General features: G+C 43.7%; 1 protein-coding gene and 1 long non-coding RNA gene across 2 annotated transcripts; one reads left to right on the top strand and one right to left on the bottom strand.

Moving 5' to 3' along the window:
• Window positions 1-939: 939 nt before the first annotated feature.
• Window positions 940-19,775, bottom strand: FERMT1 (FERM domain containing kindlin 1). Its single transcript, XM_040058835.2, has 15 exons — window positions 19,733-19,775; window positions 16,591-16,764; window positions 14,862-15,095; window positions 13,276-13,422; window positions 12,515-12,728; window positions 11,986-12,088; window positions 10,666-10,773; window positions 9,668-9,799; window positions 9,480-9,529; window positions 7,276-7,400; window positions 6,116-6,222; window positions 5,317-5,538; window positions 4,522-4,646; window positions 2,620-2,761; window positions 940-1,494 (listed from the first exon to the last, which is right to left on the bottom strand). Exons 2-15 carry the CDS (start codon window positions 16,739-16,741, stop codon window positions 1,321-1,323), a joined length of 2,034 nt encoding a protein of 677 aa, XP_039914769.1. The 5' UTR covers window positions 16,742-16,764; window positions 19,733-19,775; the 3' UTR covers window positions 940-1,320.
• An 862-nt stretch (window positions 19,776-20,637) lies between these two features.
• Window positions 20,638-27,345, top strand: LOC120751266 (uncharacterized). The gene is made up of 3 exons (XR_005700342.2): window positions 20,638-20,748; window positions 21,301-21,517; window positions 25,598-27,345. It is a non-coding gene; the product is annotated as an uncharacterized LOC120751266 (long non-coding RNA).
• The last annotated feature ends 310 nt before the right edge of the window (window positions 27,346-27,655 follow it).

Raw genomic sequence — 27,655 nt, 5'->3', positions numbered from 1 at the left:
ATATACAAAACCAGTTTTGGTTTGTCCAGTAGTTTCATTAATTCTCCCAGCTTCGCTCTGTCCTTGCTTTACAGGGTAGTATCAAATTTCGTTCACTTCGGTGGATGTGTGTGGCTCCTTCCAGCAGGCAGAGCTGCTGGCTTCAGATCTGGCTCCTCAGAGACACTCACAGCTCCTCTGGACAACCTGTGCCAAGGCCTTACCACCCTCACAGGGAAAAATTTCTTCCCAATATCCGATCCAGCCCCACCCTCTATCAGTGGAAAATCATTCCCCCTTGCCTTATCACTGTGTGCCCTTGGCAAAAGTCCCTCTCCAGCTCTCTCATAGCCCTTCCAGGGACTCTAAGGTCTCCCTGGAGCCTCCTCTTCTCCAGGCTGAACATCCCCATCTCTCTCAGCCTGTCTCCAGAGCAGAGAGGCTCCAGCCCTCTGAGCATCACTCTTTGCATTTTGCAGCACACAAGTAAAATAATTTCTACAGGCTTTCAAGATCCTCATAGGAACAGCTCAGTTCGGAGATACGTCATAGTGAAACAGAGTAACAGGGACAGAAAATAGAAACACACTCAGTGGCCTCTTTAATAGTTTTAGATAGTTCCTAAAGCACATTTCCCAACCAGGTTAAGTAACAATGTTCCTCAAAGGATGAACCTTTTGAATACAGTTTTGCCAAGATGAATGCTCTACAGCTTCTCTGGCTTTCAGGGTTCCACTTCAGTGGATGAAGGTGTGCATGGGTTCTACATTTTTGAGCAACTGAGTAATCACTACAGGAGTTTCGATAGCTTAGTCTGCAGGACTTTGGAATGCTTCCTGTTCTCGGGGCAAACGTTAGACAAGCCATGGAGCTTTAAAATATGTATTTATTCAGCTTTAGTTCTGATAAATACTGGGCTCTTTAACAATGGCCAGTTTAACAGTGGAAGTTGCCTGGCTGTAACAGAAGAAAATTCACTGTACCATATCCTCAAGTTACATGCCATGGATGCTTAAACAGATTGCTGCAATTAAAAATACTAGATTAAAAAAAAAAAAAGTCCAGTAGTTAGACACTGTTTATTAAAAAAACCTGAGCTGTACAAAAGGAAAACAAAGACGATTGCATTTTCTCAAGTATTGATGATGGAGTTGTCATACTGCATCCAGTGACCTTAGCTTCAGTATTTAACAGAAACTGTCAACAGTCCCAGTCATAGTACAAGACTGACACATACAACAATTAGTAGCCAGCAATTAACAGCCAGAGATATTTTTGTGTAATCTCTGGTAGTCTTAGCTATGAGAAGAAGCAAGCAGTGGGAAGAGAGTTTACTTCATCTCATTCCTGGCCTCCAGTTAATTTGTGGAACAGCTCTTCGTCCAGTGTTTCATTGTGATCCTTGGAACGCGTTGACAAGAAGATGTAGCCCCCAATATATTCATGGATGATTTTGCAGTCTGCACTCAGGCACGTGAAAGCAATGGACACATTCTGGTCAAACTCGATGGCAACCTAAGGAGAACAGATGTGGCAAAATCAGAGATAGGCTGGGAAGAAAGAGAAGTGTGAGAGCACAGCTGGATCACAAACACGGTGACAAAGCACTACCTGCCCGTGCTAACAAAGGGTTCTGGGTCTGCTGGATGCTCAGGGTGTTTGGCTGCTCAGTTTTGGATTTGCTGCTACATCAGGGCCCTCTTGTGGTGAAATCTTTTTGCTGGTTCAAGCAGGCAACAAAATCTTTTCGCTTTTTTCCAATGGCATATAAAATGAACACCGGGAAGAGCAGGAACGGCACTCCTGGCTCTTTGTGTAATGAATAATGTTTAATCTGTCCTTTGTTGTGTGCTGACCTTAAATCTGCCTTTGGGGTCCTGGTTTTGGTTTCCAGCTACAGTTAGTTCTAAAATTCAGCAAACTGAGCTTATTGATCACTGTGCATTCTGCCTTTTTTTGAGAGGGATTTAATGTAAACCCAGCAACCTGACCCAGAATTACAGGCTCCAGTGTAGGGAGTACAGCCGGAGAGCAGTAGGGAGTGATCTGATCTCTCCTGGATCTGGCAGATGGATGTGGAAAACTCCATACACAAGAACAGTTCCCAGGCTGCTTCAATTTACATCAGGTTGTACTAGTTCCACCCCAGAAATCTACAATTTATGGAGCTGGCTTCAAGCTTTGAAACCCCAAAGCAGGGACCGCACACTGATACAGAGTTGTAGGCCTTGCAGTCTCAGTTTGGGATTTGAAACACAAACTGGGTTCCTATATCCTCAGTCTGCAATAGAGATTGAACCACCACAATGTCGAGGATGATGCATGAGAGCCAAAATGAGATTTTTTACTGACAGAACACTAAACACAACATGTTGAAATTCACCTTGGAGTCTCTATTTCATCCCATCAAAATTAAGGGCAACTTGTAAAGAATAAGCTTGGTAGGAACCTTTAAAACTGGCAATCTTTCCATTTCTGATTTTTGACTACAGACTCCACTAAGAAAAACTGCAGACAGCTTATTTAATAACATGTCACAACACGTTCAGAATCTTTTCAGTGAGCTTTGAAAATATTTTCTGAAAGCATCCCCAAGAGTGTGAAATGCAAGGACTGAACACAAAGCTGTTCCAGGTTTACCTGGCGGATTTCCCAGTTCACATTCCACTGCTTCATGTTGGAGAACCTCCACGTTGTGATAGGATCTCCTGTGGCCATATCTATCCGTATCAGCCTGTTATAGGACACCCCAAGCACATCATCCTTCTTACTTCCCTTAAACCTGAAAAAAAAAACCCCAAACCTTTGAGCAGATCTGCTTTGCAATGATTTCTGGCTAGAGGAACGTTTCAGCTGCTCTCCTCGGGAAGTGCAAAAAACGTGGGAAAAGTCACAACAGCCTGAGGAGAGCTTGGACCCATCTTCAGAACAGGATTTGTTACAAGGCAAAAGTGTGGGCTGGTGAGCCACGGTGTAAGATGGAAAATAATCAGGAAGGTAGCTCTGGCTGAAATCTTTCCAATTCATTGTTTCCTGCTAAAAAAATACTGTTCTTCCCAAATGCATGAACTTGATTATATTTTTACTGGAAAAAATGCCAACAGTAATTTTTGTTGCTTCATTTCTCTAATGTTGAAACATGCTCCTCTTGTTTTATTAACCTATATTAACCTAAATGATATAATCAAAACAACTGATATATACAGGTTTTTGAGTATAAATCACATTATAAAATTACTGAGGCATTTTAAAATTTCAACTTTCTTCTAATTAGAGATGAAAAATAAATACAAAAGCATCAGAATCTTTTGGGGACAGAATTTTTTGAGTTGGGAATAGCGAGGAACAGATTACTCTGGTAAAGAAACCACCTTTCTCTACCTTCAGGCTGAAAGCTGGAAGAAATCTCATCTGCCTGCTGTATTTTCAGAGTATTTCTGATCCTATTCGTGAACCTTCTCTCCTTAGATGCAGCTGGACCTTAGGGAAAACACGTGACCTGGACACAATTTGTGTTTTGCTTAACGCCCCACTGAGATACTGCCCAGCAGTTTGTAGCAATTCACCACTACAAAATGCAGTTTAGGTGTTGGGCTTGTTCGTGTTTTTAACAGGATTAATGGTGACAGATGGGGCAAAAAAATCTGTACCTGCGTTAGTAAATTCAGCAGGATCAGGGAGCATTTTTGGGCCTGGAATTCAGGGAGAATTCTGGCTCCAAACAAGCAGCGCTCTCTCAAGTGACTCCCAGGTAACAGTTTGAAACCTGGAACATCCAAGGACCAACATGATCTCACAGTTCACATGAGGCTTCTGGGTTTTGGGAAGTCAGAGTTTAATAGAGCAGATGTGGACTGTCCTACATCAGCTGGCCTCAGTGCCAGAGTGTGGTTCCCAGCTGGTTCCATTTACGCCACAGACGATTCCTAGCTAGCCCTGGAAGGGGTGTGAAGCACAAATTAAGGAAGGACCCTCCAAGTGTGGTTGTGTCAGTACTTTTCAGCTTTTTGGTGTTTTTTCAAGAGAAAAGGCTGCAGGTCAGACCACTGCTGTGTCCAAGGAAGCTGCTGTGAACAAATGGGACTTTTCTTGTGCTCGCTGCTTTTCTGGATTAACTTTAAAAAGGGATAACTTGCTGTTTTCTTAACGAAATACAAAAGAAATCACCATTTTATCATATTGCAATGAACAAGGGTCAGAGTGAACACATCCTGCAACTCTGAGCATGCCAATTAGACATGCATTTTATACATTTTGGAAAGTTTATGCCAGTAAGGGTTTAATGCTGGTGAGAGATTACTTCAGGCTAAACCCAGGAGGTCTGTACCAAGGCAGATATAATGCAGAGTCTCACGCCAGGAATGGAGCTACTGGGTGCTACTCCTATAGAAAAAAAACAGCACTACGGAAATCACTAAAATTAAAAAAACTCTGTGGGGAAGAAACAGAAAATGTTCTTGGAACAAGGTGTCAAAGAACTTCCTGAAAATCACTGAGCATGACCACGTTGCGGCAGCTTGAAATGGGTGAGAGTGCAATTACCTTACAATGTAGTAGGATAAACCAAACTCAGGGAGGGACTGCCAGGCTTGGATAAAACGCAGCTTGGCCTCCACCAGGGACATCTGGGATACATTTTGGTGGGCTTCCAGAATACGGGCAGTCAGCTGGGAAACACAGGAAGAGAGAAAATTTTCAGCTGAGTGGAGAACAAAAATCCTTTTGCTTTCACTAAATCAGAAATCATGAGCTCTGATGCTGTGTTCAGACACTTTGTTGTCACTGTTTGTGCAGACACAGCACAGAGAGCACTTGGGGACACATCCCAAATGCAAAGGACACAATGGACAGCAAGGTCTCAGGTCTGGGTTTGTGCAGCACTGCCCTGACTCCATACACTGCTCTGGGGACCCTCTTCAGGGTGGGCAGGCTGAGCTCTTGCACAGCAAAAGCAGGACAAGGAATTAGGTGGAGAGGGAGGAAAGACTTGAAGGGCAAGAGGACCCTAGGACCCTGTTGATTCAGATGCGAACAGCAGCTTGCAGTCCTTAAAATCCTTCCTTTGTTACTCTGGAGAGACTTTCAGGAACAGTTTTACCAGGAGCAGAACATAATGGGTGACTTAAGCTAGGGTGTGGATGCAGGAGAGGTACTTGGAAGAGGTGCCAAAACACCTGTCCCTGTGTTCAGTCTGAAGACAAGGCCTCTTGCAAAGGGACAAACGCCTATTGCAGGGTGTTGTACTGCATGGCTTCCAAATGCTGCTTGGATCCAGCCTCATCCCTAAGCAACCACCGGAATCGCCCACGCCCAGCCATAGAGCCATGCTCAGGATACCTGCTTGGACTTGAATTTTTTGGTATAGCGTGGTGAGACGAAGCATTCGGGTTTCATATCTACGTTCTCTGGCTCAGAGGCAGCCTGGGAACACATGGTCCAGTTCTTCATCTGCAGGAATGAAAGGATCTTTTGGACCTCAGGCTGGTAGGAGCTGTCGGCCATCGTTCTGCCCTTGGAGGCTAAAACACAAGCAGCCATCCACCGAGCGTACTGATCCTCCTGGAACAAAGCAAATTGTTTGTTACTGTTCTTCCTTCCTGGTTGGACTACTTCCAGCTACACCTAGGTTTTACATTTTCTAAGAAATCCAGTACCTTGAAATAGATTCTCTTGGAAGTTTTATTGCATGACTGGTTTTCACCTACTGAACCCTTTTCACACAATTTGATCTGGTACTTTTCAATAAAATGAAAATTAATGTAAGATCCTTATCCCACTCTCCTCATCTGAATGGGGAGAGTTCTAATTAAGAGGAAAGAAAACAAAATCCAAATCCCAATTCTCTGACAACATTGGAACGAAATACTGTAACTTCTTTTTAGAGGGTTTTTGTTATTTTTTTCTGGCTTTTTTCCTACCAGCTTTACATGACAACTGATGATAAACACAAGATTACTTACTGTCCTTATGTCACCACAAGAATTACGTATTTCTTAGGCCACCACATTATTCTTAATTTTTCTAAAGATTTCCATAATAAGCTCTATGCAGCATCCTCATTTTTCTATACAAATTCTAGAACAGGACAATCTGCCATAAATCTTGAATCCAAATTTTCTCTTGTCTTATTACTCACGTTATCACATCTTAAATATACTTCATTCATGCCATCCGCAACAGGAATTAGTAATTTGATTCCAAACTTCTTTGCTGCAACATTTACATCTGGTACAACTTCACATCCTAGATCACAGGGAATCAGAAGGAAATTAATTTGTTTCATTACTGTGTCAGTAACTTTAATTACTGCTTTAACACTTAGGAACAGTACTTAGTGGTTGCTTTTCTTTGAGACTGAGGGCCAAGACTTGGGAAGCTCAGGCCCTAATGAAAGGGTTTTGTTCCAGTTCACTGCCTGGTCTGGCTTGCTCTGAGCTCAGGGAGCACGTGAGTGAACGTGGAAGTGAAAGGGTGTGAGTGCTCCCAAAACCTCAGCCTGATCTTAGGAAACGCGCAGCACTGAAAATGGAGAGGAACTGGTGGGAGAGGCTACTTGGTGAGGTTCCAGCCACCCTGGCTGCTTTTCCCATCCATTCTCTGACGTACTGAGGATATGCAGATTGGGATGCAGAGCCATTTGTTCACTGGGGTCAATCTTCTATTTCAAAGGTTTCTTCTAGGATGAGTCCTGGGCATCACTGGTTCCCTGATGCTGAACAAAGGATGTCCCTGCAGGAGCAGATGTACACGGAGGCTATACAGGGTGCTGGTGTCTGTGTGCACACCCGGGGCTCCTCCTCCAGCAGCTGGCTGTAGCCATGGGAATCCCCATGCACAACACAGACAAGGCCCAGAGAAGGTCCTGGAGCTGTCCCTGCATGGCAGAATGCAGGGACAGCCTCTGGCACTCCTGCCCATGGCATCATCCCTAATCCTCTGCTGCCAGTGTGCGTTTGCCAAGGACATGGGGGAACACTCCCATTTAAAGGAGAGTGAAAGTATTTGGAAAGAAAGCATCCCACAAGTCTCCAGCCATACCTGACTCATCTTGAAGAATTCAGCAGTACAGGGGATTTTACAAATCAGGCTCTGAGGATCCCAGCTCGGGTTGAACTATTGAATCCTTTCTGTTTAAGCCTCTTGTGCAGGTGCAAGCTGCCTGCTCAGGAGTCTCAGGAACTGAAAAACTCCCAGACTAAATGCTGCTGTGTTTGCCTTCCTGAATCTAGCAGGGATTTCTTGTTTTATTCAGTTCACAGGTGCAACAGAAAAAAACAAAGAGAGGAGAATTCCTACCTTTTAGGTTGAGTTTCTCAACAGGTTCTCCCTGAGCAGATTCCTTGCTTTTAAAATAAGATATTGAAGTGTCTCTGAAGACAAACCAATATGTCTTGATAGCTTTGAGTGCCAGCTTCTTGGGCCTATCAGAAAAAAAGAAATCTCATTTGTTTATATCAACACACACAACTTGCTAAGTCCCTCACAAATATTACAGAGCCTCTGAAATTCAAGGTCATAGCCATGGCTTTGGTTTGGTATGACATGCCTGTGTCAATGCGGGGGTGGGAAATACCTGGATCCAATCCAGGTTACCCCAGGTATGGACATGGCTTTTACTCCAGATTTGAATCCTGTCTTATGATTTTTCTCATTTATTTCTTCCATTACTATTCAAAGCCATTCCCTTCTAACAGGCTAATTTTTCCCATGAACTCAGTGACACAAAACTAATCCCTGATTTATTAATATGAATTGGCATCAGTTTTTCATAGCTCCTTATCTTGAATATCTGCACCCATAAAAACAACTTATACTCATTGTAAGGAAGCAGAGAACAGTTTTTTTTGGCTTAATCTGAATAATATCTAACACAACAAAATTCTATTCCTTCACTATGTTTATAGAAGTTTTATAGCTCTCCAGGAGAGAAAACCAGAGGTATTAACACTCTTTGAGTAGAGAAATACTTCACAGCTAGTGACAAAGGTCATCAATAAAGTGAAAATGAAGAAAAAAGAAAAAAAATTCCAGTATTTCCCCTTAAATCTAAGAGGACGGTACAAAGAGTATAGAACTAGCTGGAAAACAGTGATGTACTATATATACTCTTACTACACACACCTCCAGACCCTTTCTAAAAATCCTAGTTTAGAATCCTCTCTAGAAAATGGCAATTTTTACATTTAGATTAAAAAACCTCGTATTTTCAAAACTACCAAATAATTTGGCTTTTAGTTTTCCAATACAGCAACATTCTTCAAAAATAAGAGACTATAATTTCTTTTTAGACGGACAAAATTATTTTTCTGTCCCTGAAAAAGCTTCTGAACACTTTTCAGAAAGCTTTTTCTTGTTGTTTTTGAAAAGAATGTTGCAATTCTCCACAATATTGTCCCCACGTGAGAGCAGCCTTTACTGTGGTGCATACCGTGAATAAATGGGAATAGAGGTTCACCACAGGAACAATAAGCAGTAGGACATGCACAGCTTTGCATTCAGGTTTACAATTAATCAAATAATTACAGCCACAAAGTGTTGTTGTTTAAAGAAAAGTTTTATACCCTACCTGGATTCTACAATGCCTTAGGTTTGGTAAGCGATTTATCGCTTATATAGGAACGTTTTCATGATGAAAAATAACTGCTGAATGCTTATAAAAGCAAGCTGCTCTACTGCTGGGGAAAAACAAATATCTCATTGTTAAAAGCCTTAATTCCCTTTCATCTTAAGCCACTTTCACAATAAGAATGTCAAATGAAATTCCAAATTGGAAATTAATAATTAACAATTGTTAGCAGTTAGCAACAGTTACATTTTTTCAGGTGCAGTTTTCAGTTCCCAGATTAAAAATACCATCTGTCAACGGATGAATCTGATAAATATTTGTACAACAGAACACTTTATCTTTCTAAAACACAAAGACTGTTTTGTGATAAAAGGCATTACAGGCTTGAGGTCTCTACAGTCATTTAAATCACCCATAAATCAAGATATTATGATGGGATCACAGAAGCTCATTTTGATATTAGAAAAAACAGACTCTGTGTTCAGTAAGAAAGGGGCAATTTGGATGTTTCTTTTGTTTAAAAAATACATTCCCTGGGGTTACTTTTAGAAATTCATCTCAGGGAGAACTGCAAGTTTCTTGGTTTTTTTTACTGGAAAAAAAATAGGTAAATGTGATTGAAAATAAAACTTAGGCTCTTTTGTTTAGAGTTGATGACGAATGAGCACTAGGAAATAGGGACAGCAAGGTCTTTTAATAAGTACAAGTATAGCTACCCAGCATCCCAGGAGTGGGAGAGATTTGCCAAGGAACATTGTCAGAAGCAGGAAGAGAAAGATTGCAAGAGAATATTAGGCTGGTTAGACCTAGCTGGGGTATTTGTCAATTTCTAACTGTCAGATGTACTGTTAGATTAGAATGAAAAACTCAAGAGAGCTCTTGTAAGGTTAAGCTTCTGGTTTTGTATGTTTTATTATTAATTTTAACAACTCACCTAACTAGCTTGAGATAATCAGCAAGTTTCGGGATGTCTGTGATGTCCTCCTATCAGGAATAATTGGGAATAATTTTAGTACAATGCACTCTGTAATCAACTGTTAAAAAAATCAAGAACCAGGAAGGCTCAAGAGAATCTACAGATTTGGCACAGCAAAAGGAATCCTGGGATCCCAAAGGACGTACCAAAATGTTACTTTTACTTCCACCTTCCAGAGTCACCTCCAGATTGGAAAGGGCGGCTTCTACTTCATCTACTTCCGATTCACAGGTGGAATCTTGTGTCTCTGATGATAACGATAACTTGCTTACGTGGTACTAAAATAAAACATCAGTAGCCAATAGTCAATACATCAATTATCAACATACAGTCAAAGTCTTTGAAAACAGCTCATTTGGTCTCCTGGGTCTTGGACAACTGCGTGAAGCTCTGCAGGAGTCAGGGGGTTTTCCCAAGGAAACAGCCATTTCCACTGTGACTCCTCTGCAATGGCTGATAATAGTTTCCTATTTTAATTATCACTGTTTGTATTCTTTTGCTGGATAACTGCCCTTGTTCTGGGAGGCTGACTCGGTGCTACATTTGGATCCCTAGTCCTGCCATCCATACAAGGTGGAAACTTGGAAGCAAGATTCTCCGGTGTTCTGCAGTGACAGGCTCTGAATTCTTGGCAGCTCCATTTATATTTAAAAGGAAGGAATTTATTATTAATGAAGGTTTGTGCTTTATTACCTATGGTCAGAGACTAAGCCATGCTCAGTCATATTAAATTTCCACGTATGCCATAACGTCCCTATCTTTACATTGTGCTGTGTTTTTTTTTCCTGTCTGTTGGGAAATGTTCACATGGTGTATACAAGGTGCACTACAGGAATTTTCAGGAAGAAGAGGTGAAGGGATGGTAGCTGGTATGGGAAGCAACACCTCATACTAATTCCGGCATCAAAGTTACATTCTGGTGCAGATAATGTTAGTAAATGTTTCCACAATTGTGTGAGTAATGGTGTTAGTGCTACTACCGAGTGTAGTTGCTTCAGCTGACAGATGCTGCTGACTGTTTCTCACCCCAAGAGCAGACCCCCAATCCAAGCAGAGCTCCTGGCCTGGGCTCTGTCCTAGTCTTGTCCTAACCTGTGCCTGCCTCTTGAGGGAACAGGTTTTGCAACTTGGCTCAAGTACGTGCCTGTAGCGCCGCGAAGATGAGCATTTCTTCCTCTGTGCAATCGATTTCCTCCAGCAGGATGGCCCAGCGGGCCTGTTCGTATATTTGGTTGATTCGCACCGCATCGTACTGCAGGAAAGAGCAAACACTGCTCGTTAGTGACCTCCAGGACACAGACTCACCATGACCTGCAGCTGATCTAACGATGGTCTGAACCGTAGTGGCTGTTTGCCTCCTCCTCCCACCTCTGCCGTGCTCCCCTCCTTGTCTTGTACCAGCTCGTGTGATTGTGTGCACAGTCCCAGGGCCCGCTGAGCCAACGGGAAAGCAACCAGGAGCCCCTGGCTGAGGAATAAGGTGAGGCTCAACATCCCCTTTTGAGGCAGGAAGCCTTGGACTGGTGTAACCAAGACGTGAAACCACGCTGGGAGAAAATCACGTGACACGGCTGACTCCAACGTGACCTGCAGAACTCTCTTGTTCCTCACTTCCTTTCTTCCTCTCTTGGCTTTTTCATTTCTGCTTCTGTTTTTGCACTGGCTTGAGATTTGCCAGATCTGCTTTAATTCACCACCTGGTTTTATAAAATGATTACTCCTTATTATCTGCTTGATTAATAAGCTGAAGTGACCCACAGAAATGTTCAAGCCCCAGAGCTAGTGAAATGTAGGTGATGGGAGGGTAAACCTTGCAGTGTGACCACTCCCAGCAGAGGTGAGATATAAGGCTACCTGAAGCTCTTTGGGGTCATTTCATCCTATGGCTCCAGGGCTGGCAGAGCTGGGGCAGAGAAGGGAAATGTTTGGGCTGCTGAAGTTGAGACATGTACTTGGATTTTAGTGGGGGTGCCATTTCACCCAAAACCATGCCAGGTAAACTGGAAAGTGTCCTGATTTCTTCTGAGGGCTCCAGCCCAGAAAAGCTGTGGAATTCAATACGGGCAGTGTAATATAATTATTGTTTTTAAGCCAAATTTCAAACCCAGGACTCCTTACACCATTTAGGATACTGCTAGTCTAGTTTTCCCCTTAATTTTTCCTGTTAAAAGAGACACAGAAAGTAAACCAGCCCCTCTGGAAATAGGGCTACCGTTTCTGGTGCTCTTCAGATCCCATCTTTAAATGCAAGAGCTCATTTCACGTGAGGAACAGTGATTCAGTGTCCATAGGGTAAAAGTGCAGCTGTAGCTGAGGGGAAGAAGCTGAATTTGATCTCTCTGAAGGGCTTGTTACAAATCCTAGCTAAACTTCTACACAGTGCTATACATATTCTATATTACTGTATAGCTCCTTGACATGAAAGCAGGCAAACAATGAATAGCAATAAAAACAAGGCTCTTACTTTTGGATTCAAATCAAAGAAAGTGTAATATTTAAAGCGTAGAAGAAGTTGATCTTCCTCCAGAACACCTTGTTCCATAAGTGATCGAGATGAATCCAGCCAGCTGTGGAAGAAAACAATCCACAGATTCATCTGTACAGGAAAAACCATCACACCCGCCAAGCTCCAGTGCAATTGTGAAACAAAAGTGGGAACAAACAGATTTAATTCCTCTAAATCTAGGGAAGATTCATGTAACTCAAGAAGGTGGAGGATTCATATAGACTTCCAACTTCCATTTTCTGTGTCTATACAAGCAGCAATGCTTACTTGTGCAGAACTCACTCACCTATTTTTAATGCAAAATTATTGGACTTATCCACGTCTCTTTCCACTGTCTACTTAAAGCCTTTGGAGTCTGCCACCCAAACTGTCCTTTAGCCGTGCTCAAGTGAATTTGCCATCATCTAACAACAGACTTTAGCCAGAGCCTGCACAATGACATCATTCCTCATTTTAAACCCAAAGGATCTCAGGAGAGGCACCTTACCCTGCATTGAGCTTGGCTTTGTCAGCCAAAGTCCGTGGCTGGTACATCTCTGCCAGCATCTCTGGAGAACAGGTGGGATGACTGAGGGCCAGGATGCTGCAGTTCTGCTCATTCAAGGAACCATCACTGAACCAAGTAATTGTGGAAGAAGCTGGTGACCCACTGACAGGATCATAAGTGGGTGTCATGGTTTTACTGTATAAACCTGGATTGGCTGCAAGTTAAGAGCATAACGTTATTCCCATGAAAAATGGTCCTGTCCACCACTTTCCATCATAAAAACAGAGCCCTTTTCTTTCAAGACAGTCTCCTATCTCTGCTGTTTCCAGCTGGCCTTGTCCTTTCACAGGTGAGGTGACCTCGGGGACAGAAATGCTCTTTCTTGCTCTGTGAGATCTCACTTCTGTTGGACATGGGAAACATGCTTTCAAGCCTTTATTCCTCGTTTTCCTTGAAGGTTGCCAGATTCCATGAATATTTTAAGCTTTGTCCCCCTTTTTCAAAGGGGAACAGCACATCCTGGGTGCAGGGCCACAACCTCTTTTCTAGCGTAGCTTTTCTCACATCAGTGGAAAGGAAAACATTTCTAGAGACAACAGGGAAATACTGACATATTGGAGATTTCTGGAAGCCACTGATTTCAGGCTCACTGTGTCTCCAAGACCACCCTACATGAAACTGGCCTCCTTTGTGTAACAAAGAATTTCTTCCTCTTTTTGACTTCCGGTCAGAACAATAAAATCATATTGATTTTTCATTACCTGGTAATCCAGAACTCACTGGAGAGTTGGACAGGTTTAAGATATCTTCTGTAGCTGGTTCTTTGCTATTCTTGTCTTTTTTCTTTTTCTTTTTGAGTGTGCCTTCTGATTGCTTCAACAAAGAGAGCTCTTCTGACCGCCTGATATCTACAAAGGCAGTTTGGGAAGTGAAGCAAGATGATTACAACCAAAAGAGAACCCACGGCTGGTAACAGCATTTCAGGAAGCTTCGTGTTGCAATCCGTTATTTTTAGCAGGTTGAAAGTAGTAGCTGTGGAAAATCCACTAATTCTATAACAAGGCCAAAGACTTTGGGCCGTGAGTTTGGACAGGATTTAAATCTACTTTTGTAGGACGTGTAACTGCATTTTAGAATGCCAGGAAAAAGCTCTTCTCCCCTAACAGCTCTGCAGTCACCTATGAGCATAATAACCTCTGTGAAATATCTAAATTATGAATAAGGAAGAACACCTGTAATTGAGGTTCATGCCTTTTATTATTCAATGTATCTCTCATACAAGATTCTGTCTTGGTTCTCACTGCTCTCTAATGCACTACTAATTCAGATAGGTATTGCCAGTCACAAACCTGGCACATCCTTTCTGCAAAACACTTTCACCCCGGGGTAAGCAAAGACAAATTTGACAGTATTCACTCATTCAAAGTTAATGTTTCTGTCCCAGTCTGGAGGGAAAATGTAGGAATATTTAATATGGACAAAAGCCAGTTGGACAATTATGGCATCACTCTCAGAGCTGTTAGGTATAATAAAGACACTACACCTTTCACAATCCACTGCTGGGAGATGAAATTGAAAGTGGATCAGTATGAGGCAGCAAACTCCTTCGGAAGATGAGTTTGTTAAATGGACTAAGCTTTGAAGATCTAAATTAAGATGAGGAATTTAATCCCTATTTTACCCTAAACCAAAAGGATTTTGAAGATTGCTTGTAGACTCAATTGATTCCCATTGATCACAGGCACATATCTGGCATGCTCCAAACCCTCTACTTGGAAATGCCCCATTATTAGAAAGAGTAGAGACTGGGGACTCAGTACCATGAGACGTTGTTGGGGTGAGATTGTTAGATATACCCTGACCGCAACAGATCTGGGCATACAGAAGGTTTGAACTTTTTAAACATGCTGCATCTGAAGTGAACACATATCACAGGCACAGTTGGATATCATTAATGTTAGTGAAAATAGGTGAAAAATCAGTTGACACCAGTAAGATTGCCTGTGGTGAAGGCTGGTGTAGGACATTGATAATCTCAAGCTCTTAGCCAATGGCACAGAATAATCAGGACCAAGTCCTGCTCCAGGAGGGCAAGGATTCCTAGGAAACTGCCAGCTTTGACTATCCAGTACTCCTGCAGCTCATGGGACACATTCCTGACAGTGCTTGCATCAGTTATCACAGAGGAAAAGAACCACTGACATGCACTGCATACTGAACCCCCAAAAATCTGTCTCAAATTTCTCTTTGAGCTAAACAGTTTTGTGAGGAAGGACTTCACATCAAAACAAAGTCACCCAATAAAATGCTCCAGCTTAGTTGCCAGAGGAGATTTATCTTTACTTACTGAGCATTTTGCAGATGTCACTGACAGCTCTGAACACCATGGAAGAGAAGCTCACTTTCAGTCTCACAGTCTTCATGTTTGGCAAGCGAAGCCGCAGCATTTTGTGCTGAGTGGTAAAGATCAGCTTAGCATCTGCTTGCACCCCACATTTATCCAGTGTCCAGTGGGTTTTCAGAAGCCAACATTTCTTTTGTTCCCACCAAAAAGCATAGTCTGACCAATCTTGTGCTATTTCTAGGAAAATACAAAATGGTTACTAACAAACTGTGGACAAATACACAAAACACTTGGTTCGAAACAGCTCTCTGCAAGCACAAATATTTATTTAGATTAAATAAAAGCAGCAACTATAGGTCCCAACCTAGACCCTGTTTGCTGAATTCTTGTGGCAGTCACTGGGAACCAACTTTGTTTTCCCTGAAGACCTAACCTAGGTGCTGACTGTGGCACTGCCTTAGTCTTGTGGACACCTACATGGAAAGAACATCTCCTGGAGCTGGTGCTACATATGGTGCAATGCTGTTGGGATTGTGCTGGGATAAGGACCAACAACAAAGGGTTCCAGTTCAGAACTTGTCAGTGCAAGCTGAAAATCCGCCTACAAAATCTCCTGTGCACCCAGATGGGCACAAGCTATTCCACAGCCTCCTGGCAGTAGCATTGAGCAGCTCATCTCGAGAGTGTTAAGAACCAGCTTTGAGCTCATGGAAGTCTTAGTTACACACAGCTAAGTAGCAGCCCATGCACAAGGGAAGAGATAAAATATTGCTGCTCTCAGTTCTGTGGGAATTCCAAGATTAGATGACTTCCCAGATGTCAGTGTGTAGTAGCAGGTAAAGCTTCTGTGTGATCTTTGCATCAATCCTTGTTCCTCATCAGCTCCATGAGGCAGAGGCTATTCCTCAGCATGCCCATAACACAGCAGAGCCCTGTCCTATTTAGTTGCCCCCTGCTCTGTCTTGAGCTGTGTCTCAAGAGAGCTGCTGATACAAGTCAGTTACAGATTTGCTTTAAATATTAATATAAAAATCTTTTCACACCACTTGAGTATTAAAAAAAAATACTGTGAAAAATGACTCTTCTGACTCAGTGGAAACTCTGGCTACCATCGGTTTCCGGCTGAACCGTGTGTCTAAGCGTGCAGAGAGGGTGACAGAAGTGATCTCAGATTCTCTTCCTGTGCTCCCTAGCTGTGCCTGTACACAGGGGACTTTACTTTTCATTTCCTAACTTTGACTGGGCCTCAGCTTTTCCCAGCTCTTCCTTACTGTATTTATGCATTGGAGAACACGGCTCAAACAGGCTAGAATGCCACAACAGCATGGGAAATGGGAACTTCTCAAGTGTCTTTTAACAACTCATCCTCTCTGATGGCCACGGGTAGATAAAACTCAGTGACAGAGGTAGGTGATACCCTACCACACACCTGTGAGATCCTTCTGGAAAGGGAGTTGAATCGTTAGCCTGGTTTAATTATTTCTGTCTAACTGAAAGGCAACCCCAAAGTTTTGTTGGCACTATGGTAACACAGTCGCTTTAGCCACAAGAGGGTGGAACACAGGCAGTGGTTCTGACCACAAAAAACCCTGGGTCTGAGAACCTCTATGCCCTGTGCCATGACAGAGAAGTGAGGTAGTAACATTTCAAAACACACAGAAGCTTTTCTTCAGAGAGGGAAAGCTGCACATATTACTTAGTAACACCATGTAAATGATAAATCTTTACTCACTGATTTCTTCTACTAATTTCAGCATCAGTCCTCCAACATGAAGGTCGCCGGTGACCGGTAGTTTAAATTCATTTTTTACACCTTCAAGTTGATGATCAACTGTCAGCAGGAGTTCCCAGGTGTGCGGCCCATATTGAGTTGAGGAAACCATCTTGGGAAAGGTCTGTGTAAGCTCTGCAAAAACAAACCAACCACTCAACCAAGATGTTTTTCCTCCACTCTCTGAACAAATGCATTTCTCTATAGTCTCAACACCATTCCATGCCGCCAGGACTTTGCAGCGGCCTTGGATGGAACTTCAGAGGTGTTATCTTGTTACCTCTGAACTAGACTCTGCTCTTGCAATTACCCTTGCAAGACAGGAATGTGGGATTTTTTGGTTGTATTCTGATTTTGCCACACCCCCAACCCAGATGCCTCCATTTGAGACAGCTCAGTTTTAGCCGCGTTCGCCCACCATCCAGTGCTAATCTGCCAGCCTGGCCTGCAGTTGTGGGTGGGATGTGCTTTGGCAATCTGTCTGGTGAACGAAGGCATTTTGTTGACTTGTACACTTAGGGCTGTAATTCTCACTGCAAATCAAAGTTTACACTTGCAGTTCTGCCAGCTTGCTCCCGTGGGACCAAATCCAGAGAGCAGTTTTACCTATTTGGGTACATACAAGGGGAGACAACTTTAGTGGCTCTCTGCCAGCATTATCCAGGCACAGATCTGCTGTTCCTGCTGACTTGCACAGGGATGTAGGCATGTATCCTTCTCAGCAGGGTGAATTGTCTGAGATCCCACTAGCCTCCTGCCAGGACAGGTGAACAGTAATCATGCCAAGACAAACTAGAGAAGACGCTCCAAGTAGAAGCTTTGGTTATCATCAGCTGGGTTCTGCTGAAGAAAGAGCTTGTAGGTATAAGGTAACTGATGCTGCAGGCAGAATTTGTGATATTTGACCAGTGAGAGAAGGTACCACATCAGCTCTCTGTCTTGAAACAAGCTTTTGCAGTTGGCACTAAAATGGATGAATTCCATTTATTGCAAACTTTCAGAAACATACGAGAACCCAGGTCACAGACTTTTGCTGAAGGGGCCCTACACATAGGACCTTAGAAAATAACTAAGCCAGCAGGGATGTAACAACATTACAGGCTGTTGTAGATCTTCTTGAAAACAAGTATTTAGTAATTTAAAACCTGATGTCAGCGCCACTGATATAAAATTTGTCATCAGAGGGGTAATAGAGATAGGTAATAGAGGTAATGGCAAAGTCGGCTAATAAGGAAAGTGATTCCAAACACAAAGGCAATGAAAGTGTATATGTTAAAGATTAGATGGATTTCCCCTTAAGGAAATGGTATTATAAATTAATAATCTGATCTGCTCAAAGGCATGCTTTTGAATGAAAATCGCCTTGTCAGCAAGTTTCACTGCGATGGGGCTGGGAGTCTGCCCTGAAGTTCCAAAATTACAGACACAGAGAGCCCTAAGTCAGGAAACTGCAGCTTCGTAACTGTGTGACTCCAAGAGGCCAATTCACACTGTGGAACAAGCACTGTTATTAATTGGGTTCTTACATGTGCCAGCCTACACCTTTACACCAAACAGTTACTAAACCAACAAGGGTTGATACTTATCCAAGAAGTTTGCTTGGCTTGCCTTGGTAAATAAAGGCATTGTATTGGACTCCGGGAACATTGGCTTTCCTGGCTCTGGGATAAAGGATTTTGAATTTGTGCTGCTGTGTGCCACATGGATTTATGGGCTTAGGTATGCACTAGGAGGGGAAGGGCTGTGACTCCCCTAAAGCATCAAGACCCAGTTCCTGAGATGGTCTCCCAGGCGGGTGAGGCTTTCAGCACAAATGCAGTACAGGGTGCACAGGACAGCTGTCGTTGCAATATATTCATAGCAAAACAAAAATCCCAAATTTAGGAAAGTCAAAATGCCCCTAATCATGCTCCTAAGCATCAATAAAAAACTACAAAAGTAATTCACAGCCAAAGGATGAGAACTGTGGGGTTTTATTTCAGGAGCACAGGGGTGCAGTCCAGCAGATGAACTCTACTTTTGCCCACCCTTGCTCCACCATAAACGGCTATTGTTACAGAAAAGCAGCAGTCTCATCTGCTCTGTTGAACCAGTGGAAACATTTCAGAACTGATCTGGATTGTTTTGGGCATCTTTTTAAATTTGGTTTCGCTTCCCAATCTAATTCTGCCCACAGATGCCTGTGCTGACATAAGTGAAAATGAGCAGCCCAAGGGGTGGGTGAAGCCCCTTCTTTTACCGGCTTGGAAAACCAGGGACTCAGTGCACTAATCCTGGCACTCCATCATTCCCTGAAACCGTGTACTTCCTGATTTCCTCTTCAAAGGAGCTTTCAGTTTGAAGATAATGCAACACAAACACTTGTAAATCTACTGGAGTACGCAGCACAAACAAAGCCTGGTCTGAAAACGGGGCAAGCGAAGCAACGAGGACAACGAACCCCTCGGTGTTAAACCCCGACCAGACCCAAACTGTCAGGGCTCCACGTCTTACAGCCTTCAGGTCAAGCCTGGATCTGCTCGGGAACGCGCCCCAGCTCCTGGGCTCCACGTGGGAGCTGCAAGGCCTGGCACGGGCGGCTCAAACAGGCCAGAAACGTGTCCTCAGGCTATTGCTGACTCCGCTCGGGATTTCTGCAGCGCATTTTGGCCAACGCGGCTATCGAAAAGCAGCAGTGGCTCTACGCATCGAGCTCTCCGCAGATTTTAGCTCTTACAGCCCCAGATTTCAAACGCCGAGTGGGAACAGGGAAAGATGCGAATCGTGCTGGAGCAACGCGGGGTTAAGGCCAAGAGGGGTGAAGCGATGTTTTCCTGAGGTTATCTCTCGGGCTGGCGGTGCCTGGCGCAGCTCGGAGGGTGCCTGGGGAGCCCGGCCTGCAGCGCTTCCACTTTGAGGAAGTGCCGGGAGGCCGCGGGGGCCCGGAGAAAGCGCGAAAGAAACTGCTTTGCAAGAGGGCTGCAAAAGAGCCGAGCCCGGGCTGTCGGGCGTTCCCCACCCCGCCGCAGGTGCCGCGGGGCGGCGCGGAGCCGCTCCGGGTGTCCCGTGCCGGGGTCGCTCCGACATCGCCCCGCGCTCCCGACGGGCGCGCCGCGCTCCTCACCTGCCGTCCCCGCCGGCAGCGCTCCCCTCTCCTCCCGCGCCCTTCGCCGCCACCTGGCCTCTCAGACGGGGAGGGGAGGAGCGGCACCCCTGGGGGAGGCCCTTCCTCCCTTCCCCTTCTCTCCGCCCGCCCGCGATGAGAGAGGGCGGCGAGGAGCGCTGTCCGTTCCCGGAGGGTGCTCAGGGTCGGCCGCTCGCATGCTGCCCAGAGACACCACCGCAGCGGTGACCCCGGGCCATCGAGCAGCTTCGGGTGTTGCTTTTAGAGGTTTGAGGCTACCCGGAGAAAATCAGTTCCGAGGGTGCAACGGCAAAGAGCAGAGAGGTGTGTTCGTGAGGTGGGCATGTGTTAGAAGCGGCGCAGCATGAAAGTGGATTGAACTGACAGGAAAGGTGCAAAAGCTTCTCCATCAGCCAGATTTCCGCGGAAAGTCATTCTTGCCTTAAGCTTTTGACTTAGAGGGTGGTACAGTGGTGAGGTAAAGTGCGGTGGAAAAACCAAACCAAAGACAGGAAAGAGAAACAAAGAGAATAAAGGCAAAAATATTCTTTCAGATTAAGCTCGTTTCCTGGAAAAAGACTGTGGAGATATAAAGGATGAATCTTTGACACACCATGGGCAACAAGTAGTTACTCTCACGAGAACAAGGCAGCTGTGAAGTTGTCAAACCACAGATAGTATCACAGGATATTTGCTCCCCTAGGCTGGCTCCCTGAGCTGCTCTGATCATGCTCATCTCTTTAGATTGTGTATGCATGCACTTGTCATATCAGACATCCGTGGAGACAGGAACTTGAGAGCTCATGAAGATTTTCTGGGCTTTCTGTCACCTGAGGGCACACAGAAGCCTTTAATCACTCCAACCAGACCCAGCTGGGACCAATTTCAGGCATTCTAGTTAAGCTCAGGCTGAGGGGGTATTTTGTCCTTGCCTGAGGCCATGTGGAATAACTCTTTTGCTGCTCCTTGGTATTGTCTTGGCTCCGTGCCTTTTTAGACCTTTGTAGGACACTTTGGTAAGCTACCTGCCTATTATTATTTAAATAAAGGTACCTGTACAGATAAGCAAATAACTTTGTATGGACCGTGAGGGAATATAAAATTCAGGTATGAGTTACTTTAAATAGTTGAGAAAGCAATTGTAAAAAATTGAGAAGTTCTTGGGCTGGAACATTCTGGTGTGTACTTCACAGTTACGTGAGCTTTTACTGGCTGCTTTTGCATCCTTACTTATGGGGCTAGGCTGTTAAACTAAGAAGGTTTTCCTGGTGCTCCATTCAGCCTAAGCAGAGATATAATGCAGAGGTCCAGGGAAAATTGTAAACAGCCAAGCCTGCCGCTGCTCAGCTCAGAAACACAGCTGCAGGTTTTGTTCTCTAAACAATAATCACAAATAAATAAATAAAACAAAATCACAAGCTCATGATCAAATTGGAAAAAAATGGTGCTTAGGAGATAATTTATAAAAGCAAAGATGGCAGCCAGGTCAGTCAATAAACACTGACTGTTATCTCCAGGCTGATCCAAATCCTGACCTCTTCTAAGTGTAAGCACTCTTTCCTCCCCAGTTGCCTGTGAATAACTAACTTGAGAGAAGAGACATTAGAGTTTGATGTCAGCCTAGTCCTGCTGTTCCAGGAGAGCTGGGGCTCATGTTCCACCTGGGAGCTGGGACTGCTAGAAAAATCTGTCACCCATCTGCCAGATCTCTTGAAGAGGGAAGTGCACTTTCTGGATGAAGAGAAAAAAGATTTGGAAAAAAAGCCAGAAGACAAAGAGATTGGGGTAAGTTCTCTGTGACTCTAGCATAAAGTGTTGCAAACAAATAAGTGGGTTTTCAGTCAGCACTGATCATATCCACAGCATTTGAAGTAGGGATGGTTTATATCTGAGGAGTTGCAAATTAGGGAATGTTTTGGAGGCAGTATGTTTGTCATCTCTCAGGAGGCTGAGGAAACCAGATTTGGAGACCTGTAACTCTCTCATCCTTTGAGAGGTGAGTGGGGAAAACTATAACAGAGTAACAACTTTTCTTTTCCAGAATTCCCATGGAAAAGGACAGGAAATGAAACTTCCATTTGCAGCTTCTTAACAGGCGATATGCTAAAAGCCCCCTTTAGTCAAGAATGAGGGTTACTGGATATAAGTAGTGTTAATTTATTCTTGGGGTTACTCAGCTAAGGCTGAATGTGATCTGTTTAGAGTTTGATTTCTTTTCCAAAGGGTCTACTACACACCTGTAGCTGAGAGTGTCTTAGTAGATAAATGTATGTTTTTGGAAGCATGAGGAAATAACATGACAAAGACAGAATAATAAGTACTGAAGTTTTGGTAAAATGTGTATTTCTTCTTCCAATATACTTTTAATAGCTTCTCTGTATTTTTCTTAGGCCAGTGTTATGAATGATCACCAAGTGATAGCTTAATCATGTAAGACTGGCTCTTGTTAACAAACATGAGGTCTGGAGAAATGTCTTCTCTTTTTTCATAGGCCTCTGTATTTCTGTTATAAGTTTTCCTTAACTATAGAAAAAATATGCTCAATATTTAATTTTGGGTACTATTGGGCTCACCCCAGTTTGTGGACGCATGTTTTCCAAATTCCCATTCCTCTTTGACTTGCCTTACTTGGAGTCTCTGCATTCTCCATGCAATAGCTGCAACACTTCCTCCTTCTCCCAAAGCAGGATTTCCCTCTTGGGGTTTGCCAGGCTGTGTCAAAAGCAGATCTAGAGCAGAACCACAGGGGGATGGGGAACAGCAGCAACTTGTTGCAAGTGCTGCATTTCCCCCAAGTTTCTTTAGACACTCATTAACTTCAGCTTTTCCAAGGAATTGCTTGTGGGAGTGCCAAGAGTTTGGAGGGCAGCTAGTGAGTTCTCAGTGTAGGAAAAGTCACATAAAGAAGTTTGTAAAATATCTAAATTCCTCTGCAAGTACCTGGCCCTTGTAAATTTACCTAAACACCTTGAAGAAGCTACTGTTGTGCTGAGTGTCCGGGCTTAGATTGCAAGTGAAGGCTAAAGCTGAGGAGAGAATGTTGGTGTTGTGTTCTCATATCCTATAGCTGGTCAGTGGAGATCTTTCTTCGTGTAATGGCATCAAAACCAAAGGGGGAGATGTAAAAGAGTGGTGCCCTCTTTCCCCATGGAGAATTTGTTATTTAGTGATGTGATTTCTGAAATCTGTGAAACCTATGTAACAGCTAAGCTGCAGATCTGAACTGGGGTCTGAGGCTGATGCATTGAGGTGCTCCTTGGTACAGAAGAGAAGGCAGTGACCCTAATGAGTCAAGCTCACAAAGGGTGTCTCTGTTCCCACCCTCTGGGGGTTTTTAAAGTCTGCTTTCTGTCTCTGGCTGGCTCATGCTTGAAAAGCACCTCATAGCAAAACACTTCCCTGCCTGGTGCAGAGGGTGAGTCACTTAACATTGCTACCAAAACCCCCTTCCCTAGGAGGAACTGAGAGGGGTAAGAGGGAGGGGTCAGAGCAGACCCAGAAGGGAACCGCCTGGAAAGGACCATAACAGTGAGCATGTCCCCAGACAGCTGACTGGTGACACAGACCTCTCTCATGCTGCTTTCAGCTGAAGCAATGAAGCTTTGCAAAGCTATAGTTGAAAGCAGAACTGTTTTATCATGACCAAGGATGAACTCATCCTACTGTTTGGTCTTTTTACCTTCCTTCAGTCTGGTGGTCAAAAAAAAAAAAAAAGTGCAGCTTGGTTGTCAAATCTGTTCCATGGTCTTTCAGAAATTCTTGGTGCTACCTTTTCTGTGCTCCTGTTAGTCAGGGCTACAGGGAGATGGTACCAAGAGTAATCTTGAAAATTTTCCTCTTAAATATGTATCTGCATGGTTATTTAAAGGAAACACATGTTCCTTCTCCACCCTGGGAGCCCAAACACCTGCTGTGAGGTTGTAAAAGTTATGAATTAAAAGCTGTTGTGCCTGACTGTGTACATAAAAGTTAAAGGCTAGGAGGGACAGCATTACATCGAATGGTGGCCAGTGGGTTGAGTCTGCGTTCCTATTTTGAGGTGTTTCTTCTGGATTCTGTGTCATGTCTGATGGGAATGTCTTGCAATTGCAATCTCAGCTGTGAAGAAAGAGTCCCAAGGCAAACATAGGATTTGGTACTATCCTTTCCAAAACAGGAATGAGAAAGGCTGGGTTCAAAACAATTGTTTTATTACATGCTGTTATTGTAACTATTTTCTTTAGGATACTGTTTCTCAGTTGGAGTGACACTCTGAGATATTATCTGATGTTGGATTGAGGCTATTTGGATGTGAGCTTTTAAGATAAATAGACTCACCTTTGTTTGACCTCTTCAGTTTAAAATTGCTCATATTAATAGCACCCCAAGTCATTCTTCGTCTTTTTCAGTTGCTTTAAATATAACAGCTGTACTTACATGATCTAAACGAAACTGAAAGTTCTGTGTCTCTGCACATCAACTGAAGATAGGGTTTTGTCCGGAGGAGACTGAAACTGAAATGGGGGGCAGGGTGGAATGTAAAAGTGGCCTCGCTCCATTCCCAGAAAAAGCAGAATGGCTGGAGATTGCAGAGTGGCTCTGTTGTAAATCAAGCTATTTCTGAGCCACAGGTGGCAGAGACAGAGTTGTACAGGTGTCCCCTACTCCAGCCCTCAGCCCTGGGTCAGGCTGGTGGGAACCAAGTGCTGCTCCCTCAGGGCAGTGTTTGGGAATAGAGCCCTGATAATCCCCAGGACTCCGGAGCAGGTGGGATCTCTACTGGCTTCCAAGGTGCTCTGCACTGAGAGCTGCTCCTGCCACCTCCTGACTTCTGGGCCACAGCAGAGTTGTTGCTGCCACAATCCTCCTTCTGGTGGGTCACACAAGGGTGCCCTGGGGGCTGGATTAGGTTTTGAGGGAAGAGCTCTTCCCTGTTCCCCACAACTAACTTGGTGTGGAGGAGAAGGCAGAACTGTCTGAGTTATGAAATGCATTAGGAAACTTGGGATGCTGCTGTGAAAGGGGGTTGTGCAACTTTCCTGAATGAATAATGCTTGATGAAAGCAATGTGACTGCTGTGTTGCTAAATTGGGGTTCCTATACAAGTGTGCAAGTTTACTATTTATTTATTTATTTTTAATGCTAGACCCAGCCTTTTAAATACAGACACTTTAAATAAGACTTCCCTGTAGTTATTCCTGCACCTAAGTCAGCATTTTCCAGAGGCTGAGCAGCACCTGGAGTTCCCCTAAGGCATGTGACTTGTGAAAGCTGTAGTGCAATTAACACTCTGAAAAATCATGTTGCAGATTCATGTGCCTAAGGGTGTAGGGTTTTTCCCCTTGTTTTTTCTTCTCTCCCCCACCCCTTCCAGTCTCTGGCTGGATTACCAACTCTTACAATTTTCTTGTTACCCTTGTGTTAATTCATGTTTCTTAGAGCTTCAAGCCAGAGTGGACTTTGAGAACAGCAAGGAAAACCTCACAATATAGATTCAGGTTCCAAACCCATTAGCAAATATTTTATTGATTGTTTAAAAACTAATTTAAGGAAGACAAGAGTCTTGTCAGGGTGCAGATCCTTATAAACTGGTGATGTTTTCAATCCTTGAAGTACTGCTTTAAATATTTCTTTTAAAAGGAGCAGTCTCTGAAGATGCCTAAATGGTGGTTGTTATAATAGTAGTGGTATTGAATCTCATTTTCTGGCCCTGAACCAGTTTTGGGTTTCTTGCCTGTGCTTGCTGAAGGACCAGTCATCATTTTATTTGCTGTGATAGAAGAAAACTCTGATTTCCTTGTAAGACCAAGCAGGAGTTGGATACTTGAATATGATCCTTTAACTGCTTTTCTTCAAAGTTGGGCTGTGTTTATTGTTGCTTTGCAGTTAGAGCTGATCACCGATAAGAGAGAAACTCCCTAAAGGCAAACTTGTCCCTTGTCCTGACACACTGTACACAAATCTCATCGAGTTCAGCTTTTTCCTCTCTCCCTGTGACTGAATCACATCCTGTCGCTCGCTCATGCGAGATCTGTCCGAGCACTGAAGAAATCAAACATTGCAAGATGTGGTTGTCTGAAATACCAAGGGAGGTCCGAATGTCCCAGGTGAGGGGTTGGATACAATTGACCTCGTGGGGCTTCCCAGAAGCCCAGCTATGCCAGGCATCCAGAGACACTGGCTCGTGCTTCTGCTAGGACACAGACCCATCACAGGTTGGCTGGAGCGATGCTTTCACGTTCTGAGGTTTTACATCTCCACGGGTGACAGGCAGCTGGAACTTCTGTCGCTGTGACATCTCCAAAGCAACGCAACAGCAGCAATAATAAATGGCAACAACCGGGAACAGCAGCGGAGAGAAAACAGTTGCGCAAGAAGCGTGAGAAGCTCTTGTGTCACGCGAGACCCTTGGAGCCGGTCGCAATCCTGCCTGTGTGTGACCAGCAGATGCCACTGCAGCCCCGGGAACGGGGACTGCAGCGCTGTAACTGCGGCACAGGGGACACCTGGTGGCCTTCTCGGTCCTCTAAGCTGATGAGAGCCCAATGCTGTGCCTCCTGATACGGGGAGAGTAAAGGGCACACTTGGGGTAAAGCCCCCTACAGACACACCTGCATGATTAACTCTTAGGGCAGGGGATGCTCTTCCTATGTAGCACTCTCGGAAATGGTTGTTCTTCCTGTTTGAGTTTCCTGATTGCTCTTGCCTTATGATAAAGGGAGATCCATCCTGCTGTTTCTGCCCCTACATGAAGGTGTGCAATTAATATTTCCTCCTACGTTACTGTTTTGGGCTCAGCAAGCACTGGAGGTTTCTGTCACTATCAATTTCCTTGGCATCGTATTCAGGATTTCTTAGACACTGGTTATTGCATGTTCATGAAATACTTTGAGCAATCTACTTTCTTTAGTACAAAGCTGATATCTGGGAGAAAATATCTTCCATTGAAATATTACTTAAAAACTTGAGGTCATGATATACTTTTTTATATACATATTGTTTTGTTTGTTTGTCGTCCTGTCCAGTGGGTTCTCCATTCGTAGCCTGAATTCCTCTTAACATGAACCCTCCTTCCTAAGGGTACGTTTGTGTATTCTGGATCACTTTGGAAAAGCTCTTGTGGATGTGAATGGTCCTGTTTAAGGTGTTCCTTTGTGCTTGGCCTGGTGTGACTTTTGCTGGATCCTCATGGATCAAACCGTGAGTGATTTTTACCTTGGCTGACACTGCAAAGGTGGGTTGCTGTTTTGGTTAAACAATACTCTACTTCAAGCAGGGCAGATCCCTTATAATTTGAAATGGCTACCCTCTCATTCTTATAAATGTACTCCCTTTTGAAATAGTCAGTCCCCCTTAACAAGCCTTGAAGGTTTTGGGTCATGAGCTGCACCTCTCTAAAAATAATATTTCATCCCAATATTTGAGCAAAGTTGTTTCATCTTGTTTTATTATTTTACTTGCCACTTTTGGTTTTATTTGAAATTTAAGCCCTTTGATGCAATCCAGTTGCATTGTCAGTCTTTACTGTGCAGCTGAAAGAAAGGGAGATACACCTTGACAAAGTGGATGGTAACATTAATGAGTGACTATGTGAATAGAAGAAAGAAATAAATTACGAAATCTGGAGAATGGGATCAAGAGTTGTGGTGGTCTTTCAAGGATGTGATTAAACTGGCTTGGAATAAGGATCTTTTTCCTCCAGAAGAAAGCACAACAGCCTGCTTAACAAGGGAAGAGTAACAGAGTTTAAATGAAGCTGGTTTTTTTTTTCATAGATGGATCTTGAAAAATCTTTTGTCTCTGCATCTGGTTTCTTCTAAACTGATTACACTAATGTAGTTGTTTCTGTGATTTAATTATCTCTGCACTCAATGAGAACAAGTTAATTAAAAGTCTTCTGTTGGCTGCAATGTATTAGTTTTTCCTACGTGGAACTTCATGGCT

Source organism: Hirundo rustica, chromosome 3 (genome assembly GCF_015227805.2).
Source record: "Hirundo rustica isolate bHirRus1 chromosome 3, bHirRus1.pri.v3, whole genome shotgun sequence".
NCBI lineage: Eukaryota > Metazoa > Chordata > Aves > Passeriformes > Hirundinidae > Hirundo > Hirundo rustica.
This window is presented reverse-complemented; position numbering and strand designations above follow the sequence as displayed.

Coding starts and splice junctions, on each gene's coding strand:
- FERMT1 (XM_040058835.2), bottom strand. CDS start 16,741: ATGGTTTCCTCAACTCAATATGGGCCGCACACCTGGGAACTCCTGCTG. Junction 12,729..13,275: donor AGTGAGTTCTGGATTACCAG/GTAATGAAAAAT, acceptor CTTAACTTGCAG/CCAATCCAGGTTTATACAGT. Junction 2,762..4,521: donor TTATCCTACTACATTGTAAG/GTAATTGCACTC, acceptor TTTTTTTTTCAG/GTTTAAGGGAAGTAAGAAGG.